This window comes from Mus musculus, chromosome 12 (assembly GCF_000001635.26).
Source record: "Mus musculus strain C57BL/6J chromosome 12, GRCm38.p6 C57BL/6J".
NCBI lineage: Eukaryota > Metazoa > Chordata > Mammalia > Rodentia > Muridae > Mus > Mus musculus.
In genome coordinates, this window is record NC_000078.6 from 115,941,722 (window position 1) to 115,966,614 (window position 24,893).

Sequence of the window (24,893 nt, forward strand, 5' to 3'; positions counted from 1 at the left end):
CATGTCAATCACAGCTGGACAGATCAGATAATACACTTAAGAAAGGAAACCACATGCCAGACATGGTGGCACAGGCCTTTAATCCCAGCACTCAGGAGGCAGAGGCAGGCAGATTTCTGAGTTTGAGGCCAGTCTGGTCTACAAAGTGAGTTCCAGGACAGCCAGGGCTATACAGAGAAACCCTATCTCAAAAAAAAAAAAAGAAAGAAAGAAAGAAAGAAAGAAAGAAAGAAAGAAAGAAAGAAAGAAAGAAAGAAAGAAAGAAAGAAAGAAAGAAAGAAAGAAAGAAAGAAAGAAAGAAAAAGAAAAAAGAAAGAAAGAAAGGAAATCACAGAGAACACAGAGTCCCATTCACACACAGCTCATCTCTCTATGTGGATTATTAGGCTCATGATGAGCCCTGCTCGTCATGAGCTCCCCTGTAACTAGGTTTGTCATAGCTCACAATGAAGTTGGACTGTCTGGCTTAAGAAATAATGTATGCCTGACAAATTCAGAGATGGATTCTCACAGGCAACCATTATAATAAGCATGGAGTCCCCAATGGAGGAGTTAGAGAAAGGACTGAAGGAACTGAAGGAATTTGTAACCTCATAGGAAGAACAACCAACCAGAGTGCCCAAACCTTCCAGGGACTAAACCACCAACATAGGAGTACACATGGTGGGAACCATAGCTCCAGCTGCATATGTAACAGAGAATGGCCTTGTCAGATATCAATGAGAGAAGAGGTCTTTGATTTTGTGAAGTTTGATTCCCCAGTGAAGCAATATACAAGGGCAGGGGGGCAGGAGGGGGCAATACCCATATAGCAGTAGAGGGGAGGGGATGGGATAGGGGGCTTCCGAGATGGGAGGGATTGGGAAAGTGGAAACATTTGAAATGTAAATAAAGAAAATATCCAATAAAAAAAGGAAATAAAGTGTCCCTGTAACTTCAGTGTTCACAGAGCTCAGGTTAAGGAATAAATGGATCTAGATTACCTGGCGATAATGATTTATGCATCAGCAATTTTGAGTTGTGCCAATGTTAATATAATATCCATCTCAAAGTCGAATTAATCCTTTGTGGCAGTTTAATCCAGCTTTATCAATTCCCATTTCTAAAAATGCTACACCTGGGGCAAAACACCTGTGTTCAGAGGGTACATCGCACACCCTATATTGCTTAATAGATAAAGTAAAAAGACTTAAATAATAATTGTAGATGAAGTGAGATTGTTGATATCAATAACTAAAATGTTGAAGTATATCAAGATCTGTCTGGCCTTTAGAAACGAAAATCATACTGAACTTATTGCTGAAATAAGCCAGCATTAACCAGAACGGACAGGTAGCAAGGCAGTATACCTTTAATCCCAGCACTTGGGAGGCAGAGGCAGGCAAATTTCGGGGTTCAAGGCTAGCCTGGTCTACAGAGTGAGTTCCAGGACAGCAAGGGCTACACAGAGAAACCCAGTTTCAACAAACTTAAAAGAAAAGACAAGAAAAGACAAGAGTGGACAGGCAGATCTGGGGCTCTGGCTCTGCACCCATTTCCCACAACACCTACAGGAAGCTCAACTCCCAGGTGCTTCAACAGGTCCAGGATCACAAAAGATCTGGCACACACAAGATTTCAGGATCCCAGGATCCCAGGATCCCAGAATCACAGCATCACAGATACGGCCGGACCCAAGAAGTTCTGACACAACCAGGATCACAGAACTTACAGCCTCCAGTCAGAGACAGCAAGGGCAGTTAGGACTAGAGATAAAAGGATGGCAACAGGCAAGCCTAGAAACATAAGCAACAGAAACAAATGCTACTGGATATAGTCAGAATCCAGTTCTTCCACCACACCAAGCCCTTGACACCGTAACATACCTGAAAAGCAAGATTCAGATTTAACATTCCATCTCATGAATGTGATAGAGGAATTTAAGACAGGTATAATAACTCACTTAAAGAAATACAGGAGTACACAAAGAAACAAGTAGAAACCCTTAAAGAGAACACGAATAAATCTCTTAAAGAAACGCAGGAAAACACAACCAAACAGGTAAAGTAGTTGTACAAAATCATCCAGGATCTAAATATGGAATTAAAAATAACAGGAAACAACAATCATTGGTCCTTAATATCTCTCAACATCAATGGACTCAATTCCCCAATAAAAAGACATAGACTAACAGGTTGGTTATGTAAACAGGACCCAGCATTTTGCTGCTTACAGAAAACACACCTCAGTGACAAAGACAGAGACTACCTCAAAGTAAAAACCTGGAAAAAAAAAGTTTTCAGGCAAATAGTCCCAAGAAACAATCTGGAGTAGCAATTTTAGTATCCAATAAAGTAGATGTTCAACCAAAAGTTATGAAAAACGATGGGGAAGACACGACATATTCATCAAAGGAAAAATCCATCACGGTGAACTCTCAAATCTGAACATCTATGTCCCAACTGCAATTTCATGGAAAATTGTTTTCCAGCCTTTCATTCTGAGGTAGTGTCTGTCTTTTTCCCTGAGATGGGTTTCCTGTAAGCAGCAAAATGGTGGGTCCTGTTTGTGTAGCCAGTCTGTTAGTCTATGTCTTTTTATTGGGGAATTGAGTCAATTGATATTAAGAGATATAAAGGAAAAGTAATTGTAGCTTCCTATTATTTTTGTTGTTAGAGTTGACATTCTGTTCTTGTGGCTGTCTTCTTAAAGGGTTCTTTGAAGGATTACTTTTTTGCTTTTTCTAGGGCATAATTTCTGTCCTTGTATTTTTTTTCTGTTATTATCCTTTGAAGGGCTGGATTTGTGAAAAGATATTGTATGAATTTGGTTTTTTTATGGAATACTTTGGTTTCTCCATCTATGGTAATTGAAAGTTTGGCTGGGTATAATAGACTTGGCTGGCATTTGTGTTCTCATAGTGTCTGTATAACATCTGTCCAGGATCGCCTGGCTTTCATAGTCTCTGTTGAGAAGTCTGGAGTAATTCTAATAGGCCTGCCTTTATATGTTACTTGACATTTTTCCCTTGCTGCTTTTAATATTTTGTCTATATTTAGTGCACTTTTTGTTCTGATTATTATGTGTCAGGAGGAATTTCTTTTCTGGTCCAGTCTATTTGGAGTTCTGTAAGCTTCTTGTATGTCATGGGCATCTCTTTCTTTGCGTATGGAAACTTTTCTTCTATAATTTTGTTGAAGATATTTGCTGGCCCTTTAAGTTGAAAATCTTCATTCTCATTTACTCCTATTATCTGTAGGTTTGTTCTTCTCATTGTGTCCTGGATTTCCTGGATGTTTTGAGTTAGGATAGTTTTGCATTTTGCATTTTCTTTGATTGTTGTGTCCATGTTCCCTATGGAATCTTCTGCACCTGAGATTCTCTCTTCCATCTCTTGTATTCTGTTGCTGATGCTCATATCTATAGTTTCTGATTTCTTTCCTAGGGTTTCTATATCCAGAGTTTCATTCATATCCAAAGTTCTATCTCCCATTAGGTTTTCTTTATTGTTTCTACTTCCCTGGATGGTTTTGTTCAATCACATCACCTGTTTGGTATTGTTTTCCTGTAACTCTCTAAGGCATTTTTGTGTTTCCTCTTTAAAGGCTTCTTGCTGTTTACCTGTGTTTCCCTGTATTTCCTTCTTTTAGTCCTCCATGTCTTGCTTTTCTGGTATGATGGTGTATCAAGGAGTTGCTATGGTGGGAGAGTTTGGTTCTGATGATGCCAAGTAACCTTGGTTTCTGTTGCTTCTGTTCTTATGCTTGCCTCCTGCCATCTGATTATCTCAAGTATTTTCTGTCCTCAATATATCTGATTGGAACATGTCCTTCCTATAACCCCAGTTGATTCAGGCCTCCTCAGATTCCAGCTTGTTCTGTGATCCTTTGCTTGTGGGCTCCTGTGAACCTGAGATTTTGGGTGTGTCAGAGTTCTTGGCAGTCAAGTTCCTCTGAGACCCTGAAATACTGGTGTGACCAAACCCCTTTTATCCTGAGATCCTGTTGTCAAAGATTCTGGGTGTATTACAGTGCCTGGAAGTGGTGTCTCCTTTGAGGAGTGTAGAGCTGTCCAGTCAGTGGTCCTAAGATCACATGGAGAGTCCTCTAGGGAACTTGGGGGTGTCTTCCAACTCCATGCCCAAGGTGACCCGGTGCTGGCGCCAACCAGAAGGACAGATCTCTGATTATGGTTCTGTTTCTTAGTCCCTGTGTTTGGTGTCCTCTTCAGGATGTTGTATCCTGTACCAATGAGTTCTAAGCCCTTCCCCACATTCTCTTCTTTTGGCTCAAGTTATCTGATTACATATTGAGGTTTTGATCATCTTGGTTTTTAGAATAGTGAATTAATGCCAATATGAATTTATTTGTATTCTTCTAAATACAGATTTAATTAGACAATAACAATTGGCTGATGAGTCTTTCAATAATTTTAAATTTCTGGATTTGTTATGAAAAAACAAGGTTTCCACCGACATATGGGTTTACACTGTCTGGATTTTTAATTCGATTCCATTTATCAACATTTCTTATTCTACTCCAATATCCTGCTGTTTTTCTTACAGGAATGTCACAGAAGTATGAAGCATCAAGGAAGGAAAAAAAACACAAATAACTGTAGTCTCTTCAGAAAGCTGAGAGTGGAGGTTCTTAACAAACTAGTGACTCTAGCTGCATATGTAGCAGAGGATGGCCTAGTCAGCCATCAATGGGAGGAGGGGCTCTTGGTCTTGTGAAGATTGTATGCCACAATATAGGGAAATGCCAGGGCCAGGAAGCTGCAGTGGGTGGATTGAGGAGCAGGCAGATGGGGGAGGCTATAAGGAATTTTCAGGGAGGAAACTAGGAAAGGGGATAGCATTTGAAATGTAAATGAATAAAATATCTAATAAAAAAAGAAAGAAAGAAAATAAACAAGCAAAAAAAAAAAGCCCTTAGTGATCTTTGGCTATTTGTGGAGACAGAACACACTCTAATTTCCCAGAATGATTATCCCAAGCTCTTTCATCATTAGTTTATGACCATCTTTAAGAGACGTGTCATTTATACTTTATGCCCGTCTGTAATCTGTTGTTCAGAAACCACACTAAACTCTAGGCTTTAGCAATAGAAGTACACTCATGTTCATGAGACATTTATTAAAGTGTTTCTATATAACCACCCTTTAAGCTTTACTGTACAACTATATTTGAAATGATTATTGGAATTATTGTTACATGGAGACACTTTTCCAAATTCCATTATTATGTGGTGGAAATACACCTACAATGAGTGTCTGTGCTCAGACTCCTCAAAGTCCAATCCAGGTTGACAAAGTGAATGTGCAACACATTCTCATTCTGAACTTTACATGGTTTGTTTCCCTCCATGTCACCTTCAGGGATGCCATTCAAAAATAAAAGATTTCCTAGTAGAAATTATTCTGTGCTCCTAGAGATTAATAATGGAAAAAGCATTACTGAAAATATACACACAAGCAAGCACATACAAGCGTAATTACACATACACACACACATAAGGAGAGAGAGAGACAGAGACAGAAACAGACAGACACAGAGACAGAGAGAGAGGCTAAAACTCAAACATTTTATTTATGTATTTTATTATACCTAAGCATTTCACAGTTTACATATGTCTTAAATGCTTCCTGGCTTTTGAATACACTTTAAAGATTTGAACAAAGACATGAGACTTTCGAACATATGGGAAATTTACACAATGGATAGAAATTTTTGTTTATTAATATTTTATAATTATTTTTTCTATGTATTAATGAAAATAGATGGCATCATGAAATATATTCTGAGTACTAGTTTCCATTCCCTAATACCTTCGAATCTTCTCCCATCTGTACTGTTTCTTTATAAAATTAGCAAACAGAATCTAAAAACAATAAAAAAAGCAAACACACACCCACTCACTTAAACACAGAAAAAGACAGAGTGAGAGAGAAACAGAGACAGAGAGTCAGAGAAAATGAGAAAGGCAAAACCCCACATATTTTACATATTATAATTATGCACATGACAAGTGCCTTATCCTTAAATCCTTTCAGGGCTGGCTTCTGATTATATTTTGAATAATTTAAACAAAGACATGAGAGCTAAAGTATGGGCACTTGAGCATATGGGATACTTGCACAATGAAGATATTATCAGAATTAGTTTTTTTATTAAATTTTAAAGTTCTCTAATATCTGTGTCTATTGAAAATACATTTCTTCCTGCAATATACTCTGAATACTGATTCCCATTCCCCAACACTGCCTCAAACTTCTCCCAGCTTCATTCTGTTTATTTATTTAATTACAAAATAAAAAGAACGTAATCCATTATATAAACAAACTCAAAGACAAAAACTACATGATCATCGCATTAGATGCGGTGAAAGCATTTGACAAAATCCAACACCCATTCATGATACAAATCTTGGAGAGATCAGGAATTCAAGGTCCATACCTAACCATGATAAAAGCAATGTACAACAAACCAGTAGCCAACATCAAAGTAAATGTTGAAAAGCTGTAAGAAATCCCACTAAAATCAGGGACTAGACAAGGCTGCCCACTTTCTCCCTACCTATTCAACATTGTACTTGAAGTCCTAGCCAGAGCAATTCGACAACAAAAGGAGATCAAGGGGATACAAATTGGAAAAGAAGAAATCAAAATATCACTTTTTTCAGATGATATGATAGTATATATAAGTGACACTAAAAATTCCACCAGAGAACTTCTAAAACTGATAAACAGGTTCAGTGAAGTAGCTGGATATAAAATTAACTCAAACAAGTCAATGGCCTTTCTCTACACAAAGAATAAACATGCTGAGAAAGAAATTACTGAAACAACACCCTTCTTAATAGTCACAAATAATATGAAATACATTGGCGTGACTCTAACTAAGGAAGTGAAAGATCTTTATGATAAGAACTTCAAGTCTCTGAAGAAAGAAATTAAAGAAGATCTCAGAAGATGGAAAGATCTCCCATGCTCATGGATTGACAGGATCAATATAGTAAAAATGGCTATCTTGCCAAAAGCAATCTACAGATTCAATGCAATCCCCATCAAAATTCCAACTCAATTCTTCAACGAATTAGAAAGAGCAATCTGCAAATTCATCTGGAATAACAAAAAACCTAGGATAAAAAAAAAACTCTTCTCAAGGATAAAAGAACCTCTGGTGGAATCACCATGCCTGACCTAAAGCTCTACTACAGAGCAACTATGATAAAAAAACGGCATGGTACTGGTATAACAACAGACAAGTAGACCAATGGAATAGAATTGAAGACCCAGAAATGAACCCACACACCTATGGTCACTTGATGTTCGACAAGGGAGGTAAAACCATCTAGTGAAAAAAAGACAGCATTTTCAACAAATGGTGCTGGCACAACTGGTGGTTATCATGTAGAAGAATGCGAATTGTTCCATTCCTATGTCCTTGTACTAAGGTCAAATCTAAGTGGATCAAGGAGCTCCACATAAAACCAGAGACACTGAAACTTATAGAGGAGAAAGTGGGGAAAAGCCTCGAAGATATTGGCACAGGGGAAAAATTCCTGAATAGAACAGCAATGGCTTGTGCTGTAAGATCTAGAATCGACAAATGGGACCTCATGAAACTGCAAAGCTTTTGTAAAGCAAAAGACACCGTCAATAAGACAAAAAGGCCACCAAAATATTGGGAAAGGATCTTTACCTATCCTAAATCAGATAGAGGACTAATATCCAATATATATAAAGAACTCAAGAAGGTGGACTCCAGAAGATCAAATAACCCCATTAAAAATGGGGCTCAAAGCTAAACAAATAATTCTCACCTGAGGAATACCGAATGGCTGAGAAACACCTGAAAACATGTTCAGCATCCTTAATCATCAGGGAAATGCATATCAAAACAATCCTGAGATTCCATCTCACACCAGTCAGAATGGCTAAGATCAAAAATTCAGGTGACAGCAGTTGCTGGCGAGGATGTGGAGAAAGAGGAACACTCCTCCACTGTTGGTGGGATTGCAAGCTTGTACAACCACTCTAGAAATCAGTCTGGTGGTTTCTCAGAAAATTGGACATGGTACTACCGGAGGATCCCGCAATATCTTCTGGGCATATATCCAGAAGATGTTCCAACTAGTAAGAAAGAAACATGCTCCACTATGTTCATAGCAGCCTTATTTATAATAGCCAGAAGCTGGAAAGAACCCAGATGCCCCTCAACAGAGGAATGGATACCAAAAATGTGGTACATTTACACAATGGAGTACTACTCAGCTATTAAAAAGAATGAATTTATGAAATTCCTAGGCAAATGGTTGGACCTGGAGGGCATTATCCTGAGTGAGGTAACCCAATCACAAAAGAACTCAAATGATATGTACTCACTGATAAGTGGATATTAGCCCAGAAACCCAGAATACCCAAGATATAAGTTACAATTTACAAAACACATGGAACTCAAGAAGGAAGACCCGAGTGTGGACTCTTTGCCCCTTCTTAGAATTGGGAACAAAACACCCATGGAAGGAGTTACAGAGACAAAGTTTGGAGCTGAGACAAAAGGATGGACCATCTAGTGACTGCCATATCCAGGGATCCATCCCATAATCAACCTCCAAACGCTGACACCATTGCATACACTAGCAAGATTTTGCTGATAGGACCCTGTTATAGCTGTCTCTATCGAGACTACTCTGGGGCCTAGCAAACACATAAGTGGATGCTCACAGTCAGTTATTGAATGGATCACAGGGCCCCTATCAGAGGAGCTAGAGAAAATACCCAAAGAGCTAAAGGGAACTGCAACCCTATAGGTGGAACAACATCATGAACTAACCAGTACCCCGGAGCTCTTGACTCTAGCTGCATATGTATCAAAAGATGGCCTAGTCGGCCATCACTGGAAAGAGAGTCCCATTGGACTTGCAAACTTTATATGCCCCAGTACAGAGGAATGCCAGGGCCAAAGTGTGGGAGTGGGTGGCTAGGGAAGTGGGGGGGAGGGTATGGGGGACTTTTGGGATAGCATGGGAAATGTAAATGAGGAAAATACCTAATTAAAAAAAAAGAAGAACATAAATGATTTGGTATTGGGTGAGGGAAAAGTACTGAAGCCCTGAGGCCCAGTGGAAAGAATGAAGACAGGCAACCACAGGAAATAGGAGGTTGGGGAGCCTCCAGAATGCACCAGAAACCTGGAATGTAAGAGACCCTCAGAACTCAAAGGGAGGGACCTTAAATGAAATGCTGGACAGTAGGGTGAGGGAATTTCTAGAGCCCATCTCCAGCAGGAAGACAGGGCATCAAGTGAGGGATGGGGTTGCCATCTCACAATCACAACTCTGACTTATAACTGTTCCTGTTTGAAAGAATTAAAGGGATGGAAATGGAGAAGAGCCTGAGGAAAAGAAAGACCAGCAAGAGGCCCAAAGTGGGATCTGACTCAAATGGAGATCCCAAGGCCTAACACTGTTACTGAGGCTATGGAACACTCATAAAAAGGGGCCTATCATGACTGCCCTCTGAAAGATCCAACAAGCTTCTGAAAAAGTCAGAGGCATATATTTACATGCAACTAATGTACAGAAGCAGCTGACCCCTGTTGTAGAATTAGTGAAGGATGAAAGAAGCTGAGGAGAAGGGCTATCCTATAGGAGGACCAGCAGTCTCAACTAATCTGGACCCCTGAGATCTCTCAAATACGGGACCACCAATCAGACAGCATACACCAGCTGATATGAGGCTCCCAACACAGAGTAGAGTAGAGGACGTCCATGTCTGCATTCATCCAGAGATCATGCACCTAACCCTCAAGAGACTGGAGGACTCAGGGTGTTTACAGGTCAGGTAGGGTGGAGATGGAGACATCCACATTGAGACATGGGTGGGGAGGAGGTATGGGATGTGGAGGAGTTGGAGGGAGTATCGGGTGGTGGAAATAAAATATAGAGTGTAAAAATAAATTAATTTTTTAAAAATGTAAAAAAGAAAATAAATGTAATAAAAACAAAAACAAAGTAAGATAAAGGAAAAGCAAACAAATACGTATGGAATGAAACAAACAGAAGAAACACATGTGCATGCAGAGACACATGTTCACACATACCCTGCAGAACAAAACTGAGCAACAGGTATGCAATGAACTATGAAAGCTGATGATGTATCAGTAGAGGTCCATGTTCTAAAAAGGATAGTGAATATAGGGATAATTACTGATTCTTAGAAGGAAGTAAATATGGATTCAAACACTTATGTATAATCTCAGAAACTACATTATTTAACAGGTGCATACATTGTGTTGGTAAAGAAGTTTAATAAAATGTTATTTAATATTTTGACTAACCTACATTTATTATATTTGCTTGCCTCTGCAATCTGATATAAGTATTTCTCACCTTCTAAGAGACAGGAATTTCTGCTAGAACATGGGACAAGAGTTAACACACTTGAGGTCACTAAGTTACATAAGACTATAAAGCATTGTTTGTTTGACCAAATGTTGGTGGCTTGCACATAGATCAAATTTCTATTACAGACTATTCCCAACAACTTTAAAAAAGTTCTAGTCACTCAGGATTCAGTAATATTTTTATCATGCAAAAACACACTTTTGCTTTTTATTGTTTTATTGAATAAGAAACAGGTCACAGGTGAAGAGATTCAGAAGGTGTAGGTTTCTCCAAACAGCATCACTTTATTCATAGATGGATGTTTACAAAGTAATTATGATTTCTGAGCAAGTCTAAAGATTAATCTTTCTGTCATCTCAGGCCCAGGGAAGCTTCCTGCTCCTCCACGGTTTCTGACACTCTCAGGATGTGGTTGTAACACTGTGTCTTGCACAGAAGTAGACCGCAGAGTCCTCAGATGTCAGGCTGCTGAGTTGCATGTAGGCTGTGCTGGAGGATTTGTCTGCAGTCAGTGTGGCCTTGCCCTTGAACTTCCCATTGTAGTTAGTATCTCCATCTCCAGGATAAATCCGTCCAATCCACTCAAGACCCTTTCCAGGCCTCTGCTTCACCCAGTTCATCCAGGAGCTACTGAATGCGTAGCCAGAAGCCTTGCAGGAAATCTTCACTGAGGCCCCAGGCTTCACCAGCTCAGGTCCAGACTGCTGCAGCTGAACCTGGGAGTGGACACCTGTCGGGAGAAAGAAATTGTGGATGTCATTGTCACCTCAGGCCCTATCTCCTCTTCAGATTGGAACTGCTGAGCTCCTTACCTTCAGTTACTGACAGGAGGAAGAGAAAGATACAAGGCCATTCCATGGTTAGAGTGAGTGTGTTCTGGGACTGTGGAGAAGACAGGAGTCATATGTTGTTTTCACAGTGTGGGCATGCCTGTATTTACTACCATAGGCTCAAGTAATTTGCATATTCATGAGCAGTGCATTTCTTAGTTAATGACCTAGTCCAGCTGGAGAAGAACTAGGGAGAAAGCACTGAAAAGGCACATGGGTCATGCAGCAGGATGCTAGGGTCCAAGTCATAATCCTCCCTGAGGAAAAGCATCCCAAACACTTTCCCTGAGCCCTGGCCAGATGTTGTGGATGTAACTTCAGGGACTAAGTTCTCAATAAATTTTTGGCCTGAGTCTGCTGCTCCACTTTAGGACAATATTAACACATGGATTTAGCGATGGTGCTTTGTGAGCATCATGATGATGATGATGATGATGATGATGATGATGATGATGATGATCTGATGGTAAATTCCAAAAGTGGCTAACTTTAGATATTAGAACCTTCTTTAAGATACGTTCAAGTAATATTTGCCTTTACCACAGGTTATGTACTTCAAAATTCACTAAAATGGATAAAAGTACATGTATATTTACACATCAGTGATTATTACACCAATACCATGATTAACTAAATTATAGATATAAACTATAGATGTGTCAACAAAGGATTTTATCACTAAGTCATAGATTTCAAATAAATGATTTTTACCAGAAATTTACACTGATTCTGGAAAAAATGAATGGAATTAGATATAACTATATTAATTAATATGATCTCAAAATCAAAAACATTAAATGTTACTCTTATTATTAACATATATTTTCATAACAATAGACAACTATGTTTACATATACATGATGATGTTCCAACTGTCAAGTAGAAAAGAGGGAAAATAGGAGGAACAAGATGTTACTGGAGAAATATGCACATTGTACAAAATACACCTCTATAAAAATTCTATATATTTGTAAAGTTGTTATTTCTATATTTCATAGGGATTTTTATTCTTTGAAATTTTCAATCATATATGAAATATGCTATGATCAACCACCACTCTCTGAACCACGATCTACCAACACTAGGTCCCTGTTTTCCCCTTGGAACTTTCCAGTAAGTCTCTTTCCTAACATCCTGACCTCTTCTGCTTCATTAGCTAAAGACACAGTGAATTTAATTACTACTACCTATATACACATAGATAGGCTCGTCACTAGTAAAGAGTGAACCTCCAGAAATCTTCCCCAAAACAAAGACATGATATTTTGCCCACCAGTCATCAAATGCCAAGAGACCCCCAGCTTGCTGTGGTTCCTCAAGAGCACCTCCCTTCCATGTTGTAATTTTGTAATTGTTAACATTATTCTTAGTGGTGATAGCAGAATACACCTGCACCAAGTGGGACACATTAACCTCAGAGGATGACTTATGTACTTCAATTCTACGGCATTTAACTGATGTGGCTAAGCTTACCAGTAGACATGTCTACCTGCTCATTCATTTCGAGGTCTCTCATGTGGAAATATTCACGGGTTTGATTTCTGTGCACCTGTGCTGGTAAATCTAGGTACTGAGAGTTCATGTGTACACTAAGAACAGTTAAGTCCATGGAGATAAGAGTTCATGTCCTTTAACCCCATTCTCTGTATCTTACATTCTTTTCCACGTTTTATGATGGTCTTTGATTCTTGGGTGAGAGGTTGGTATCATTGAATCACCTGTTCCTGAATACTCTGTCAGTCATTCTCAACACTCTGACCACTCATGAATGTCTACATCAATGTTTACACACAGCACATATGAGGCTCTGTGATCAATACTCAGACAATATACTGGTTATAAGCATAAATATTTATAAGGCAGTTTGACAACATGATCATTAGCAATACAACTGGAGACTACTAGGGCTTATAAGATCTCAAAACATGGGCTTTAACCACACTTATCTTATGAAGACTTTCCAATGATAATTGGCAAAAATAATAAATAAAAATATTGTTTTTACTCTCTCTCTCTCAATCTCTCTCTCTCTCTCTCTCCCTCTCTCTCGCTTTCTCTGTGTGTCTCATTTTTAGTTTTGTTTCTGCTTGTTTTTAATCCCCCTTTAAATTTCTTTCTGGGTTTTTTGGGGGGCTTATGTTCAGAAAGAAAAAAGAGTGTGCATTTGCATGAATTTGGAGGTAGGAAGGATTTGGAAATAGTTGGGAGTATGGAAATCAGTTATTGGAAGCAATTGTATCGCTTTTTATATCATTTTTTAAACCAATATAAAAACAAATAAATACAAGTGAACACCAGAGCTCATTTCTTGAGCTGCATATGTAACAGAGGATGGCCTAGTCTGACATTAGTGGGAGGAGAGGCCCTTGGTCATGCAAAGATAATATGCCCCAGTAGAAGGGAATGCCAGGGCCAGGAATTGGGAGTGAGTGGTTTGGGGAGCAGGGTGCGGGGACATAGGGGACTTTCAAAGAGGAAACTAGGAAAGGGGATAGCATTTGAAATGTAAATGAAGGAAATGTCTAATAAAAAAGGAAGAGCTCAAAAAAAGAAAAAAAGAAAGAAAAAACAAGTGAACATAAATCTGGGAACTGTTTAACAAAGAATCTTTATTCTGTTTGAGCCTGGAGACATCACATGTTAAGCACCACAGTGCAGATCAGTTAGTACACTTAATAAAAAACCCACAGAGGGCACAGTGTCTCTTCCATATCCACCTCATCTCCCTATGTGAATTCATGACCTCATTGTGCCATCTGCTGGTCATTAGCTCCTCTGAAAATAGGTTTCTCATGGCTTCAACGGAAGTTGCATTCTCTGGTTTAAGAAAGAACTTATCCATGTTACTTCAGTGTTTACAGAGTTCCACTGAAGAGAGAAATGGATTTTTTTTACCTGGGGATGATGAATTATGCATCAATGATTTTAAGTTGTGTCAATATTACTATAATGTTTCCACTTGAAGTCAGGTTCCACCTTGCTTGCAGTTCGACCCAACTCTTGCAGTTCCCATTTCTAAAAATGTGATGACAGTAGTCAACAGTCTCTTTCCTGATTTCATAAGACTACAACTGGGGCAGAGCACTTGTGATCAGAGGTAAATCACCCTACATTGTTTAGTAGACACAGTGAAAAGACATACACAATAATGGTACACAGGAGTAGACTATACATATAAACAAGTAAAATGTTGAAGCAGCTCAGAACCTGGCTAGATTCTTAGAAGCTGAAGCAGTTTTGAAATTACTGCTGGAATCAGCCTGTATTAATAGAATGAAAAATTAGTTAAAACTCTTATAGATAATGAAAAAGAACCAGCCAGATGAAAGGTCTGAATCTTAGAGACCTGCAGTGAGAATCACTCCATGGTACGTCAGTATTGCACATGATCATTGTATGTGAACTCTTAGCAGCTATGGTTAACACCACAAAACCTGAATGAATCAAGCCAGTCAAAATTAAAGCATGAGAATAAGTGAAATAGCTGAGTAGCAACTGTCTTTCCTCATAAATTTATGGAATTTTGATTGCTTGGATTGGCATGGTAGAATGTGAAACTTGGATTTCATATATTTTTCTCTCAGGTTAACTCATCCAACTTGGTTCATGTGTTCTCTGCTTTCCCCACTAAGCAAAGTGTAACCATATTTTAAAAATATTACAACACAATGTTGTGTGACTTCCAAGAACACAAACCATGTTTTGGACTATTGGCATTTGATATTTGATGATGAAAATATGCTCACTTTTTCTTTGGAAGGACTCTAGGTGTTGCTTGTGTACTAGTGAATGACACACATATGTATATATACATAGCACTGATTGTACTCTCTATATTTTTACTTAATGAAATAAGGGTGGTCAGTTAGTTGAGAGAGATTTATTGGAAGTTCCCAATGGAAGCAAGAAGGTAATAGTTGGGTACACATGTTCCTGATATATTTCACACATGAATAAAAATGTAAAAGAATAAGCAAACTCTTTCTGAAAAATAAAAGTAACAATTTTATATATGATTAGAATCTTCATGGAAATGATTGTTTCACACTGTGCATTTTTCACCCATAATTTCTACTCTTTCATTTCTTGAATGTCCTATTTTTCTCTATTTTGTTAGGTACTTTCGTTTATACAGTGTAAGGTATTGATATACATAAATGTATATAAGAATCCAGTATCTAAGAACTACTGATGAGATACTCATATGATGTCTGCATATATTCATTAATACAGTTAATATTTTGGAAAGTTCATATCATTGACACATCTGTGGCTGAGGACTCTGTAATCATTCTCACCCTTTTGAACAGCCATGAATGTCTGCATCAATCATTATTCATTGAACACAGAAACTCCTTGGTCATGGCTGAGAGCAGCTCAAATCTGTTGTATGAACATAAGAATTTATAAGGTGTTTTGATATCTTGAACTTCAGAAATACAACTAGAGTCAAATAGAGCCTCTGTCATCTCAGGCCATGGGGTTTTGACCATGTTTATTTGGGAGGAGGCCATTACTATGCAATAGACCACAAATCCAATCAAAAAACAATAAGGCACCACATAAGACTCATGCACTAATAGGTACATCTTACCTGAAGCCTGATATTATAGACTACAAGGTTAGGCACAGTATAACATCACTGGTATTGATATCACTGATATTGATGTCTTTGTACTTCTTCTAAACTGCATGACATTGTTCTCTCAAAAAAAAAAAAAAAAAGAACTTGGTAGCAGGTAGAATACCCTGATGAGTAGAAGGTTGATTTCTCTATGTCCTGTACCATAGCCCTTATCTAAGAGTGAAATATAGAATAAAACAGGCTAAAACCAAAAACTCTAGATACAATACATGCTGGCAAGGAAAACAATCCCCCATTGCTGGTGGGAGTGAAAACTTGAACATCCACTCTGGAAATCAGTGTTGTGATTTCTCAGAAAATTAAGAATGGTTCTACCTGAAGACCCAGTTATAACACTATTTGGACAGATACACCAAACTCTCTTCCATGCACAAGGATGTGTATTCTACTATTCTCATAGCAGCTCTATTTGTAATAACCAGATGCTAGCAAAATAAAATTGCCCCTCATCTAGAGAATGGATACAAAAAATAATGTGCTTCATTTACACGATGGAATACTGCTCAGCTTTTAAAGGCAAAGACATAATGTATTTTGCATGCAAATGGATGGAACTAAAAAATATCATACTTGCACCTGGTGGTCCTCTTCTCAAGGTTGTCCATTTTCAGGATTCCATCAGTTTGTGTTTACTTTGTTGCATCTATTTCCATTTTTAGTTATTACATCATTTTAGTTATTGCCTTCTCCTGTTTAGTTTTATTTTCCTGTATGTATTTAAGGGATTTATTTGTTTCCTCCTAAAAATCTCTATGTTCGGTTGTATTTCCCTGTATTTCTTAAGGGATTTATGCATTTCCTATTTAAAGGCCCCTATCATCTTTGCAAGACTGGATTTAAGGTCACTTTCTTGTATTTTGATTGTGTTAGGATATCCAGGGCATGATATAGTTAGTTAGCTATGCTTTGGAGATGCCATGTTGCCCTGGGTCTTGTTTGTGTTCTTTCAAGTGTCTTTAGCCATGTATACAGCACTGGTCCTAGATGTAGTTGTAGTCGGTATTTGGAAGAAGATGAAGGGCGATGGCCCTGGTATGGTAGGACTCTAATGGATATCCTCAGTTTGTGTGATTTCAGACCTGCAGTGCTGTATGATTCAGATCCAATTAACATAGGCAGAGAGGAGGCAGAATGTATGTCCCTCTGTATGGGGATGACGATATCTGTGACATACTACTCTGCGGATATGGAACCTGAAGTGGCCAACTGCTATATGCAGAAAGAACCCCACTGGAACAATAAAGACACCAAACCACCCACAAAACTTTCAGCCCAAGTTTTTTTCTCTGTCTACAAGAAATGCAGGGAAAAAGAAGGATCAGAGACTGTGGGGATAGCCAACCAAATGGTCAAACTTGAAATCCATCTCACAGGCAAGCATCAATTTTGACACTATTAATAATACAGTGTTATGCTTGTAGATATGTGCTTCTCAAAACTATCCTCTGAGAGGCTCCATCCAGCAGCTGACTGAAACAGATGCATAAAGACCCATAGCCAAACATTGGACAGACATATGAGTGTCTTATGAAAGAGTTGGGAGAAGAATTGAGGGATCTGTAGGGGACAGGAATTCCAAAGGAAGACACACAGTCAACTAACCTGTATACTTGGGAGTTCTCAGAGACTGAACCACCAACCAAAGGACATATAAAGGCTGGAACTAGGAACCCTGAATATATGTAGCAGATGTGCAACTCAGTCTTCATGTGAATTTCCCAACACCTAGAGTGGGAGCTGTCCATAAATCTATTGCCTTTCTGTGGATCCTGTCCTCCTCACTTGTCTTCCTTTTCTGGCTGCAATGCAAGATAATGTGCCTAGTACTGCAGAGATTATCTAATCTCTGTGCCAGGGTAGGAGGATACCTAGGGATGGGAGGGCTCCACCCTCTCAGAGAAGAAAAGAATAGTGGAGAGAATGTGTGAGAAGGGGACTTGGAGGAAGTAAAGTTAATAAATAATGAAAATTTTATAAAAACAGAAATTTAATATTCCATTTTGACCTCAATGAGATGAGAATAAGCCAGAATATAAGTGATAACAAATAAGTAAATAGGTACACAAAAAATGTAATCCTTGCTAGATTTTGATGTGAGCGTAAACTTGTGTAGTGACTTTGGAAATCACTTTGACCATGTGACCAAAAATAGTGAACAAATGGTGATGTGTCCCTGCCCCTTCCCTCCCAAGCATGTAGTCAAATGAGTGTCTATTTTTACCGAGACACCTGCACATCCATGTTTATTGCTTCTCCATACACAGTAGCTGGGAAATGGAATCGACCTAGATTTGTAACAAAAGACAAATAGATATTGACAATGTGGGATGTGTAGACAATGACATATTACTCATAGTAAAACATGACATATGAAAACTAAAAGTATTGAATAGACATGGAAAAAGATATGCTGAATGGGATCACCTGAGTCCATATAAGAAATGCTCCCTGTTTTCTTTCATATACTTTGCTTATTTGAATATTTTAAATGTATTGAATTAGTAGAAGCCAAGAAAGTAATACATATAAACAATATATGTGTTTATGTATTATATACATTAGATGTAATGTACATATACATTTAAATATACATACATATGATTAGCTAAGTATTTTTTATGTGAATCCTGGCTGTAACTGTGAAATTTAGTGGCTTCCTGACTTTTCTACATGCTCTTGGATATTTTCTCTTCTTGTTTGTTTTCCGTGTTCAACATCAACACAATAGATATTGCTTTATTTTACTATATTATATTTCATTGTGTTTGGCTTTTATTTCTTAGAAACCTGTTCTCTTCTACTGTTATATAGAAAGGGAATATATCCAGAGGAGTGGGGGGAGGTGGGGAGGAATTCTGAGGAGCAAAAAAGAGTCAAAATCTAATCAGGATATATTGTATGACAAAACAATCTGTTTCCAATAAAAGGGGGGAAACTGCTTTTTTAAAAAGAGAGTGAAGAAGTGGACAAGAATGAAGAAGAAGAAGAAGAAGAAGAAGAAGAAGAAGAAGAAGAAGAAGAAGAAGAAGAAGAAGAAGAAGAAGAAGAAGAAGAAGAAGAAGAAGAAGAAGAAGAAGAAGAAGGAGAAGAAGAAGGAGAAGAAGAAGGAGAAGGAGAAGGAGAAGGAGAAGGAGAAGGAGAAGGAGAAGGAGAAGGAGAAGGAGAAGGAGAAGGAGAAGGAGAAGGAGAAGGAGAAGGAGAAGGAGAAGGAGAAGGAGAAGGAGAAGGAGAAGGAGAAGGAGAAGGAGAAGGAGAAGGAGAAGGAGAAGGAGAAGGAGAAGGAGAAGGAGAAGGAGAAGGAGAAGAAGAAGAAGAAGAAGAAGAAGAAGAAGAAGAAGAAGAAGAAGAAGAAGAAGAAGAAGAAGAAGAAGAAGAAGAAGAAGAAGAAGAAGAAGAAGAAGAAGAAGAAGAAGAAGAAGAAGAAGAAGAAGAAGAAGACACTCAGTGGTCTGTATCTGGTCATGCTCTATGGTTATATGAGAAGCATGATTGCAGAAAGCCAAGTAGAAAGTAGATGGGTGAGATGTGTTTTATTTATTTAGTTAGTTAGTTAGTTATTCTAACTTTGGTGTATTTGAACAGAGGTACCTACATGTGTAGACAGTAAGGCTCCCAGAAAACAAGAGTTATTATTTAAACATCTAAGTGCCAGTCACAGGATAACAAACTATGATTTAATGGTCATAGAATCCTTACAGGTGCAACAAAACTATGAGGTGTCGCAATTGCTCTCAATTTCACACAATTACTCCACAATTAAAACTCAGTTCTCAGAAAGAATTTAAACACCTAATAGATTAAAAGAGCCAGAGGAGCTGGCACCAAAAAAAACTGTCTTCAATCATAACTCATGCACTTATGAGCCTACAGAGACAGTGACAGCATGCAGAGGGTATGCACAGACTCCATACACAAGGTATTCCAGGGTTGAGGGAGGAATACGGCCACATGTTCTTACTCATAATCAAAGAGTTTCTGAAACTGACACTGGCTTGCAAAGGGAAACCAGTTTTATCTAATGGAGCCACATTGGGTCTATTAACCACACTTAAAGGTGGATACATGTGCAACAATAGAAGTAAGAAGTTCCATGCTTGGAGACTATGAAAGAGGGTAGTAATGTGGCACTGCTGATTGTGTTACTGAGACTGCAGAGGAAATAAATCTAAGAACAAACATTTATGTACAATATCAGAACCTATGGCAATTAAAAGGTACATATATTGTATTGGTAAATGAGTTTGACGAAATGTGATTTAATAATATAATGACCAACCTACAGGAATTATATATATATACCTGTGCATGTTAATATATTTACATTCTAAGAGAGGAGAACTTCTACTGGAACACAGAGCCAGAGTTAACAACACCGCTGAGGTCACTTAACACTTAACTATGAAAGGAGTGTTTCTCAATGCCAGAAAGATTTTGCTGAAGGGACCTTGTTATAGCTGTCTCATTTGATGCTATGCCAGTGCCTAGCAAATACAGAAGTGGATGCTCACAATCATCTATAAGATAGAACACAGGACCCCCAATGGAGAAGCTAGAGAAAGCACTCAAGGAGCTGAATGGGTCTGCAACCCTATAGGTGGAACAACAATATGAACTAACCAGTACCTACAGAGCTCGTATCTCTAGCTGCATATGTAGCAGAAGATGGCCTAGTCTGCCATCACTGGAAAAAGAGGCCCATTGGTCCTGCAAACCAAATCCTCGCCAACATCTGCTGTCACCTGAATTTTTTATATTAGCCATTCTGACTGGTGTGAGGTGGAATCTCAGGGTTGTTTTGATTTGCATTTCCCTGATGATTAAGGATGTTGAACATTTTCTCAGGTGCTTCTCAGCCTTTCGGTATTCCTCGGGTGAGAATTCTTTGTTCAGTTCTGAGCCCCATCTTTTAAGGGGGTTATTTGATTTTCTGGAGTCCACCCTCTTGAGTTCTTTATATATATTGGATGTTAGTCCCCTATCTGATTTAAGATAGGTAAAGATCCTTTTCCAATCTGTTGGTGGCCTTTTTGTTTTATTGACGGTGTCTTTTGCCTTGCAGAAGCTTTGCAGTTTCATGAGGTCCCATTTGTCAATTCTCGATCTTACAGCACAAGCCATTGCTGTTCTATTCAGGAATTTTTCCCTGTGCCCATATCTTCGAAGCTTTTCCCCACTTTCTCCTCTATAAGTTTCAGTGTCTCTGGTTTTATGTGAAGTTCCTTGATCCACTTAGATTTGACCTTAGTACAAGGAGAAAGGAATGGGTCGATTCGCATTCTTCTACATGATAACAACCAGTTGTGCCAGCACCAATTGTTGAAAATGCTGTCTTTCTTCCACTGGATGGTTTTAGCTCCCTTGTCGAAGATCAAGTGACCATAGGTGTGTGGGTTCATTTCTGGGTCTTCAATTCTATTCCATTGGTCTACTTGTCTGTCACTATACCAGTACCATGCAGTTTTTATCACAATTGTTAGGTAGTACAGCTTTAGGTCAGGCATGGTGATTCCACCAGAGGTACTTTTATCCTTGAGAAGAGCTTTTGCTATCCTAGGTTTTTTGTTATTCCAGATGAATTTGCAGATAGCTTTAAATTAAAAAAAAAAAACATTGTGTTGTTAAAAGTTCAATGAAAGCTGATTTAACGATATTTTGACCAACCTACAGATATATTTACATGCTTGTGCATTCTGATATAAAAATTTCTCACTTTCTAAGAGACTGGAATTTCTGCTGGAACATGTGACATGAGCTAATACACTTGAGGTCACTTAACACTATGAAGCAGTAATTCTTTGCCTAAATGTTGGTGATTTGCATTTCAGAGATCACATTCCCATTATACATTATTCCCAACAATTTCAAAAAAGTGATGGTCACTCAGGATCCAGTGATATTTTTAACATGCAAAAACATACTTTTCCATTGTTTTTGTTTTGTTTTGTTTTATTGAATAAGAAACATGTCAATGGAGGTGGTCACTGGTGAAAAGATACACAAATGTGAAGAACTTTAGGTTTATCCAGACATCATCACTTTACTCATAGATGGACATTTATGAAGCTGACAAAAGCACTATAGATCTGTGAGGAGAAGGAAATAAATAGGCATTCAAAACTATGATTTCTGAGCAAATCTAAGGATTAATTTTTCTGTCTTCTCAGTCCCAGTGTATCTTTCTTCTGCCCCAGGATTTCTGACACACTCAGGATGTGGTTACAACACTGTGTCTTGCACAGAAATAGACTGCAGAGTCCTCAGATGTCAGGCTGCTGAGCTGCATGTAGGCTGTGCTGGAGGATGTGTCTGCAGTCAGTGTGGCCTTGCCCTTGAACTTCTCATTGTAGTAAGTATTACCACTTCCAGGATAAATCTCTCCAATCCACTCAAGGCCCTTCCCAGGCTTCTGCTTCACCCAGTGCATGTAGTAGTCAGTGAATGTGTATCCAGAAGCCTTGCAGGACATCTTCACTGAAGCCCCAGGCTTTACCAGCTCAGGTCCAGACTGCTGCAGCTGGACCTAAGAGTGGACGCCTGAGGAGAGAAATACAGAGTAGAAGTCATTGTCACCTCAGGTCCTGTCTCCACTTCAGATTTGGAACTGGTGAGCCCCTTACCTGCAGTTCCAGACAGGATGAAGAGAAAGATCCAGATCCATTCCATGGTTAGAGTCAGTGTGTTCAGGGACTGTGAAGAAGACATTGATCATAGGTTGTTTTCATGGTGTGGACATCCCAGTATTAACTGCCATAGACTCGGGTGATTTACATATTCATGAGCAGTGTATTTCTTAGATAAGGACCTAGTCCACCTGAAGAACTGTCGTCACATTGCTCAGGCAGCAGGATGCTCACGTCAAAATCCTATTCCTCTCTGAGGAAATGTATCCCATAAACTTTTTGTGAATTCTAGAAAGATGCTCTGGTTGTAACTACAGGGATGAATCTCTCAGCATATTTTTGCCCTGATTCTGTTGTTCTGCTCTGTGATATGTTAAAATGTTGATTTACAAATGTTGGATTTGGAGGAGGTGGAGGAGGAGAAGGGGGGGGAGGAGGAGGAGGAGGAAGATAATGGAAATTTCTAAAAATGGTTAAAGATTTTAGTTTGAGTATCCTTTCACATGTATGGAGTTAATATTTGCCTTTCCAACAGGATATATACTACTTCAAAACTCACTAAAATGACTAAAAGTTCAAATACTTAAAAATATTTATCTATCAATGATTATTGCAGGAGGATCATCAATAACTAAATTATAACAATACCTATAGATGTGTCAAGAAAGGATTTTGTCACTAAGACATGGTTATATATATATATATGAGTGTGTGTGTGTGTGTGTGTGTGTATACATACACACATATATGTGTGTGTGTATATATATACATGTAAGTGTGTGTGTATGTGTGTGTGTGTGTAAAACAACAGAAATTTTTACAAGAAATTTACATTGGTTTTAGAAATATGGATGCAATTAGAGATAATTGTTAATTAACACAATCCCAAAATCACAGACATTCAATGAGATTCTCAGCAGCTCTTATATATTTCATAGTTATATACAACTATTTATACAAATACATGAGATTTTATTGGAAAAATTGTCTAGTAGAATAAAGGGAAATAGGAGGGACAAGATGTTACAGGAAAAATATGCACAGTGTAAAAATTAAACTATGACATATCTCTACTATAGTAAGTTGTTCTTTCTATATTTCATAAGGATTTTTATTTTTTGAAAATTTCAATCCTATATGAAATATGCTATAATCTACCACCACTAGGTCCCCGTGGTTCCCTTGGGGTCGTCCAAAAGTTTCTTTCCAACATTCTACTTCCTCTATTTCAATGCCTAATAAAACAGTGAATTTAATTAGTGTTACCTATATACACATTGATGGGATTATCACTAGTAAAGAGTGAACATTCAGAAATCTTCCCCCATAACAATGATTATTTGTTGCCCATCAGTCAACAAATGTCAAAAGACCTTCAGTTTGTTTTGGGCCCTCAAGGATTCCTCCCCATTCATGTTGTAATTTTTTTAAATGTTAGATTATTTTAGTGATGAGTTCAGGATATATGTGCACCAAGGTGGATATATTAACATCAGAGAATGACTACTGTCATTCAGTTCTAAGTGACTTACCTGATATTGCAGCACTTGCCAGGAGACATCTTTACCTGCTCATTCATTTTGAGGTCTCTCATGTGATAATGTGCACTGGTTTGATCAGTGTGTCTTGTGCTGATAAGTATAGCTACTGAGAGTTCCTGTGTGCACTATGAACACTGCAATTCCTGGAGACAGAATTTGATCTTCTTTGACCCCATTCTTTGTATCTAATATCCTTTCTTTTTCCTTTTTTAAGATGGTTCTTGATTTTGGGGTGAGAGATTGGTATCATTGATTCATCTGTAGCCGAGTTCTCTGTCAGCCATTCTCAGCATTCTGACCACACGTGAATGTCTGCATCTGTCTTTACAAACAGCACATATGATTCTCTGTGATCAAGTATATTCTCAAACAATATACTGGGTATAAACACAAATATTTATAAGGCAGCTGACAACATGACCATTAGCAATATGACTGAGGTTACTAGGGCCTATATCAACTTTAGACGTGGGATCTTGACCACACTTGCCTGGGATAAAGTCTTTCCTATAAACAATCACCAAAGAATGAATAAAATTATGTTGTGTCCCAGCAATAACCCTCCAAAACATGTATTCAAATGATTCCACCACTTATTGTACAAACACTTACCCATACATATTTATTCACAGCATGATAGTTATGCTCTCTTCACAGCAAATAGAGGAAAGAATCATCTCAGATTTTCAACAAAACATAAATACAACATGACAACGTGGTACATATAAAAAAATGAATATTACTCAGAGGTAAAATGAATTATGTAATCCATAATTGTCTCCATGGAACTAGAAAAATATACTGAATAGATTACCATGTCTGTAATGCAAATGATCCAGTTTCTCACTCATATGTGTTCCAAGATT

The 24,893-nt window shown here is 38.2% G+C and overlaps 2 gene segments (V, D, J or C) and 1 further gene; all 3 read right to left on the reverse strand.

Annotated features, from left to right (window-relative positions):
* The window catches only part of Igh (immunoglobulin heavy chain complex), a 2,751,187-nt gene that overhangs the window by 2,682,954 nt on the left and 43,340 nt on the right, over nucleotides 1-24,893 (reverse strand).
* Ighv1-82 (immunoglobulin heavy variable 1-82) lies at nucleotides 10,817-11,110 on the reverse strand. The segment is given in 1 exon segment: nucleotides 10,817-11,110. A coding segment is annotated over 1 exon segment (294 nt).
* On the reverse strand, nucleotides 22,096-22,388 carry Ighv1-83 (immunoglobulin heavy variable 1-83). The segment is given in 1 exon segment: nucleotides 22,096-22,388. A coding segment is annotated over 1 exon segment (293 nt).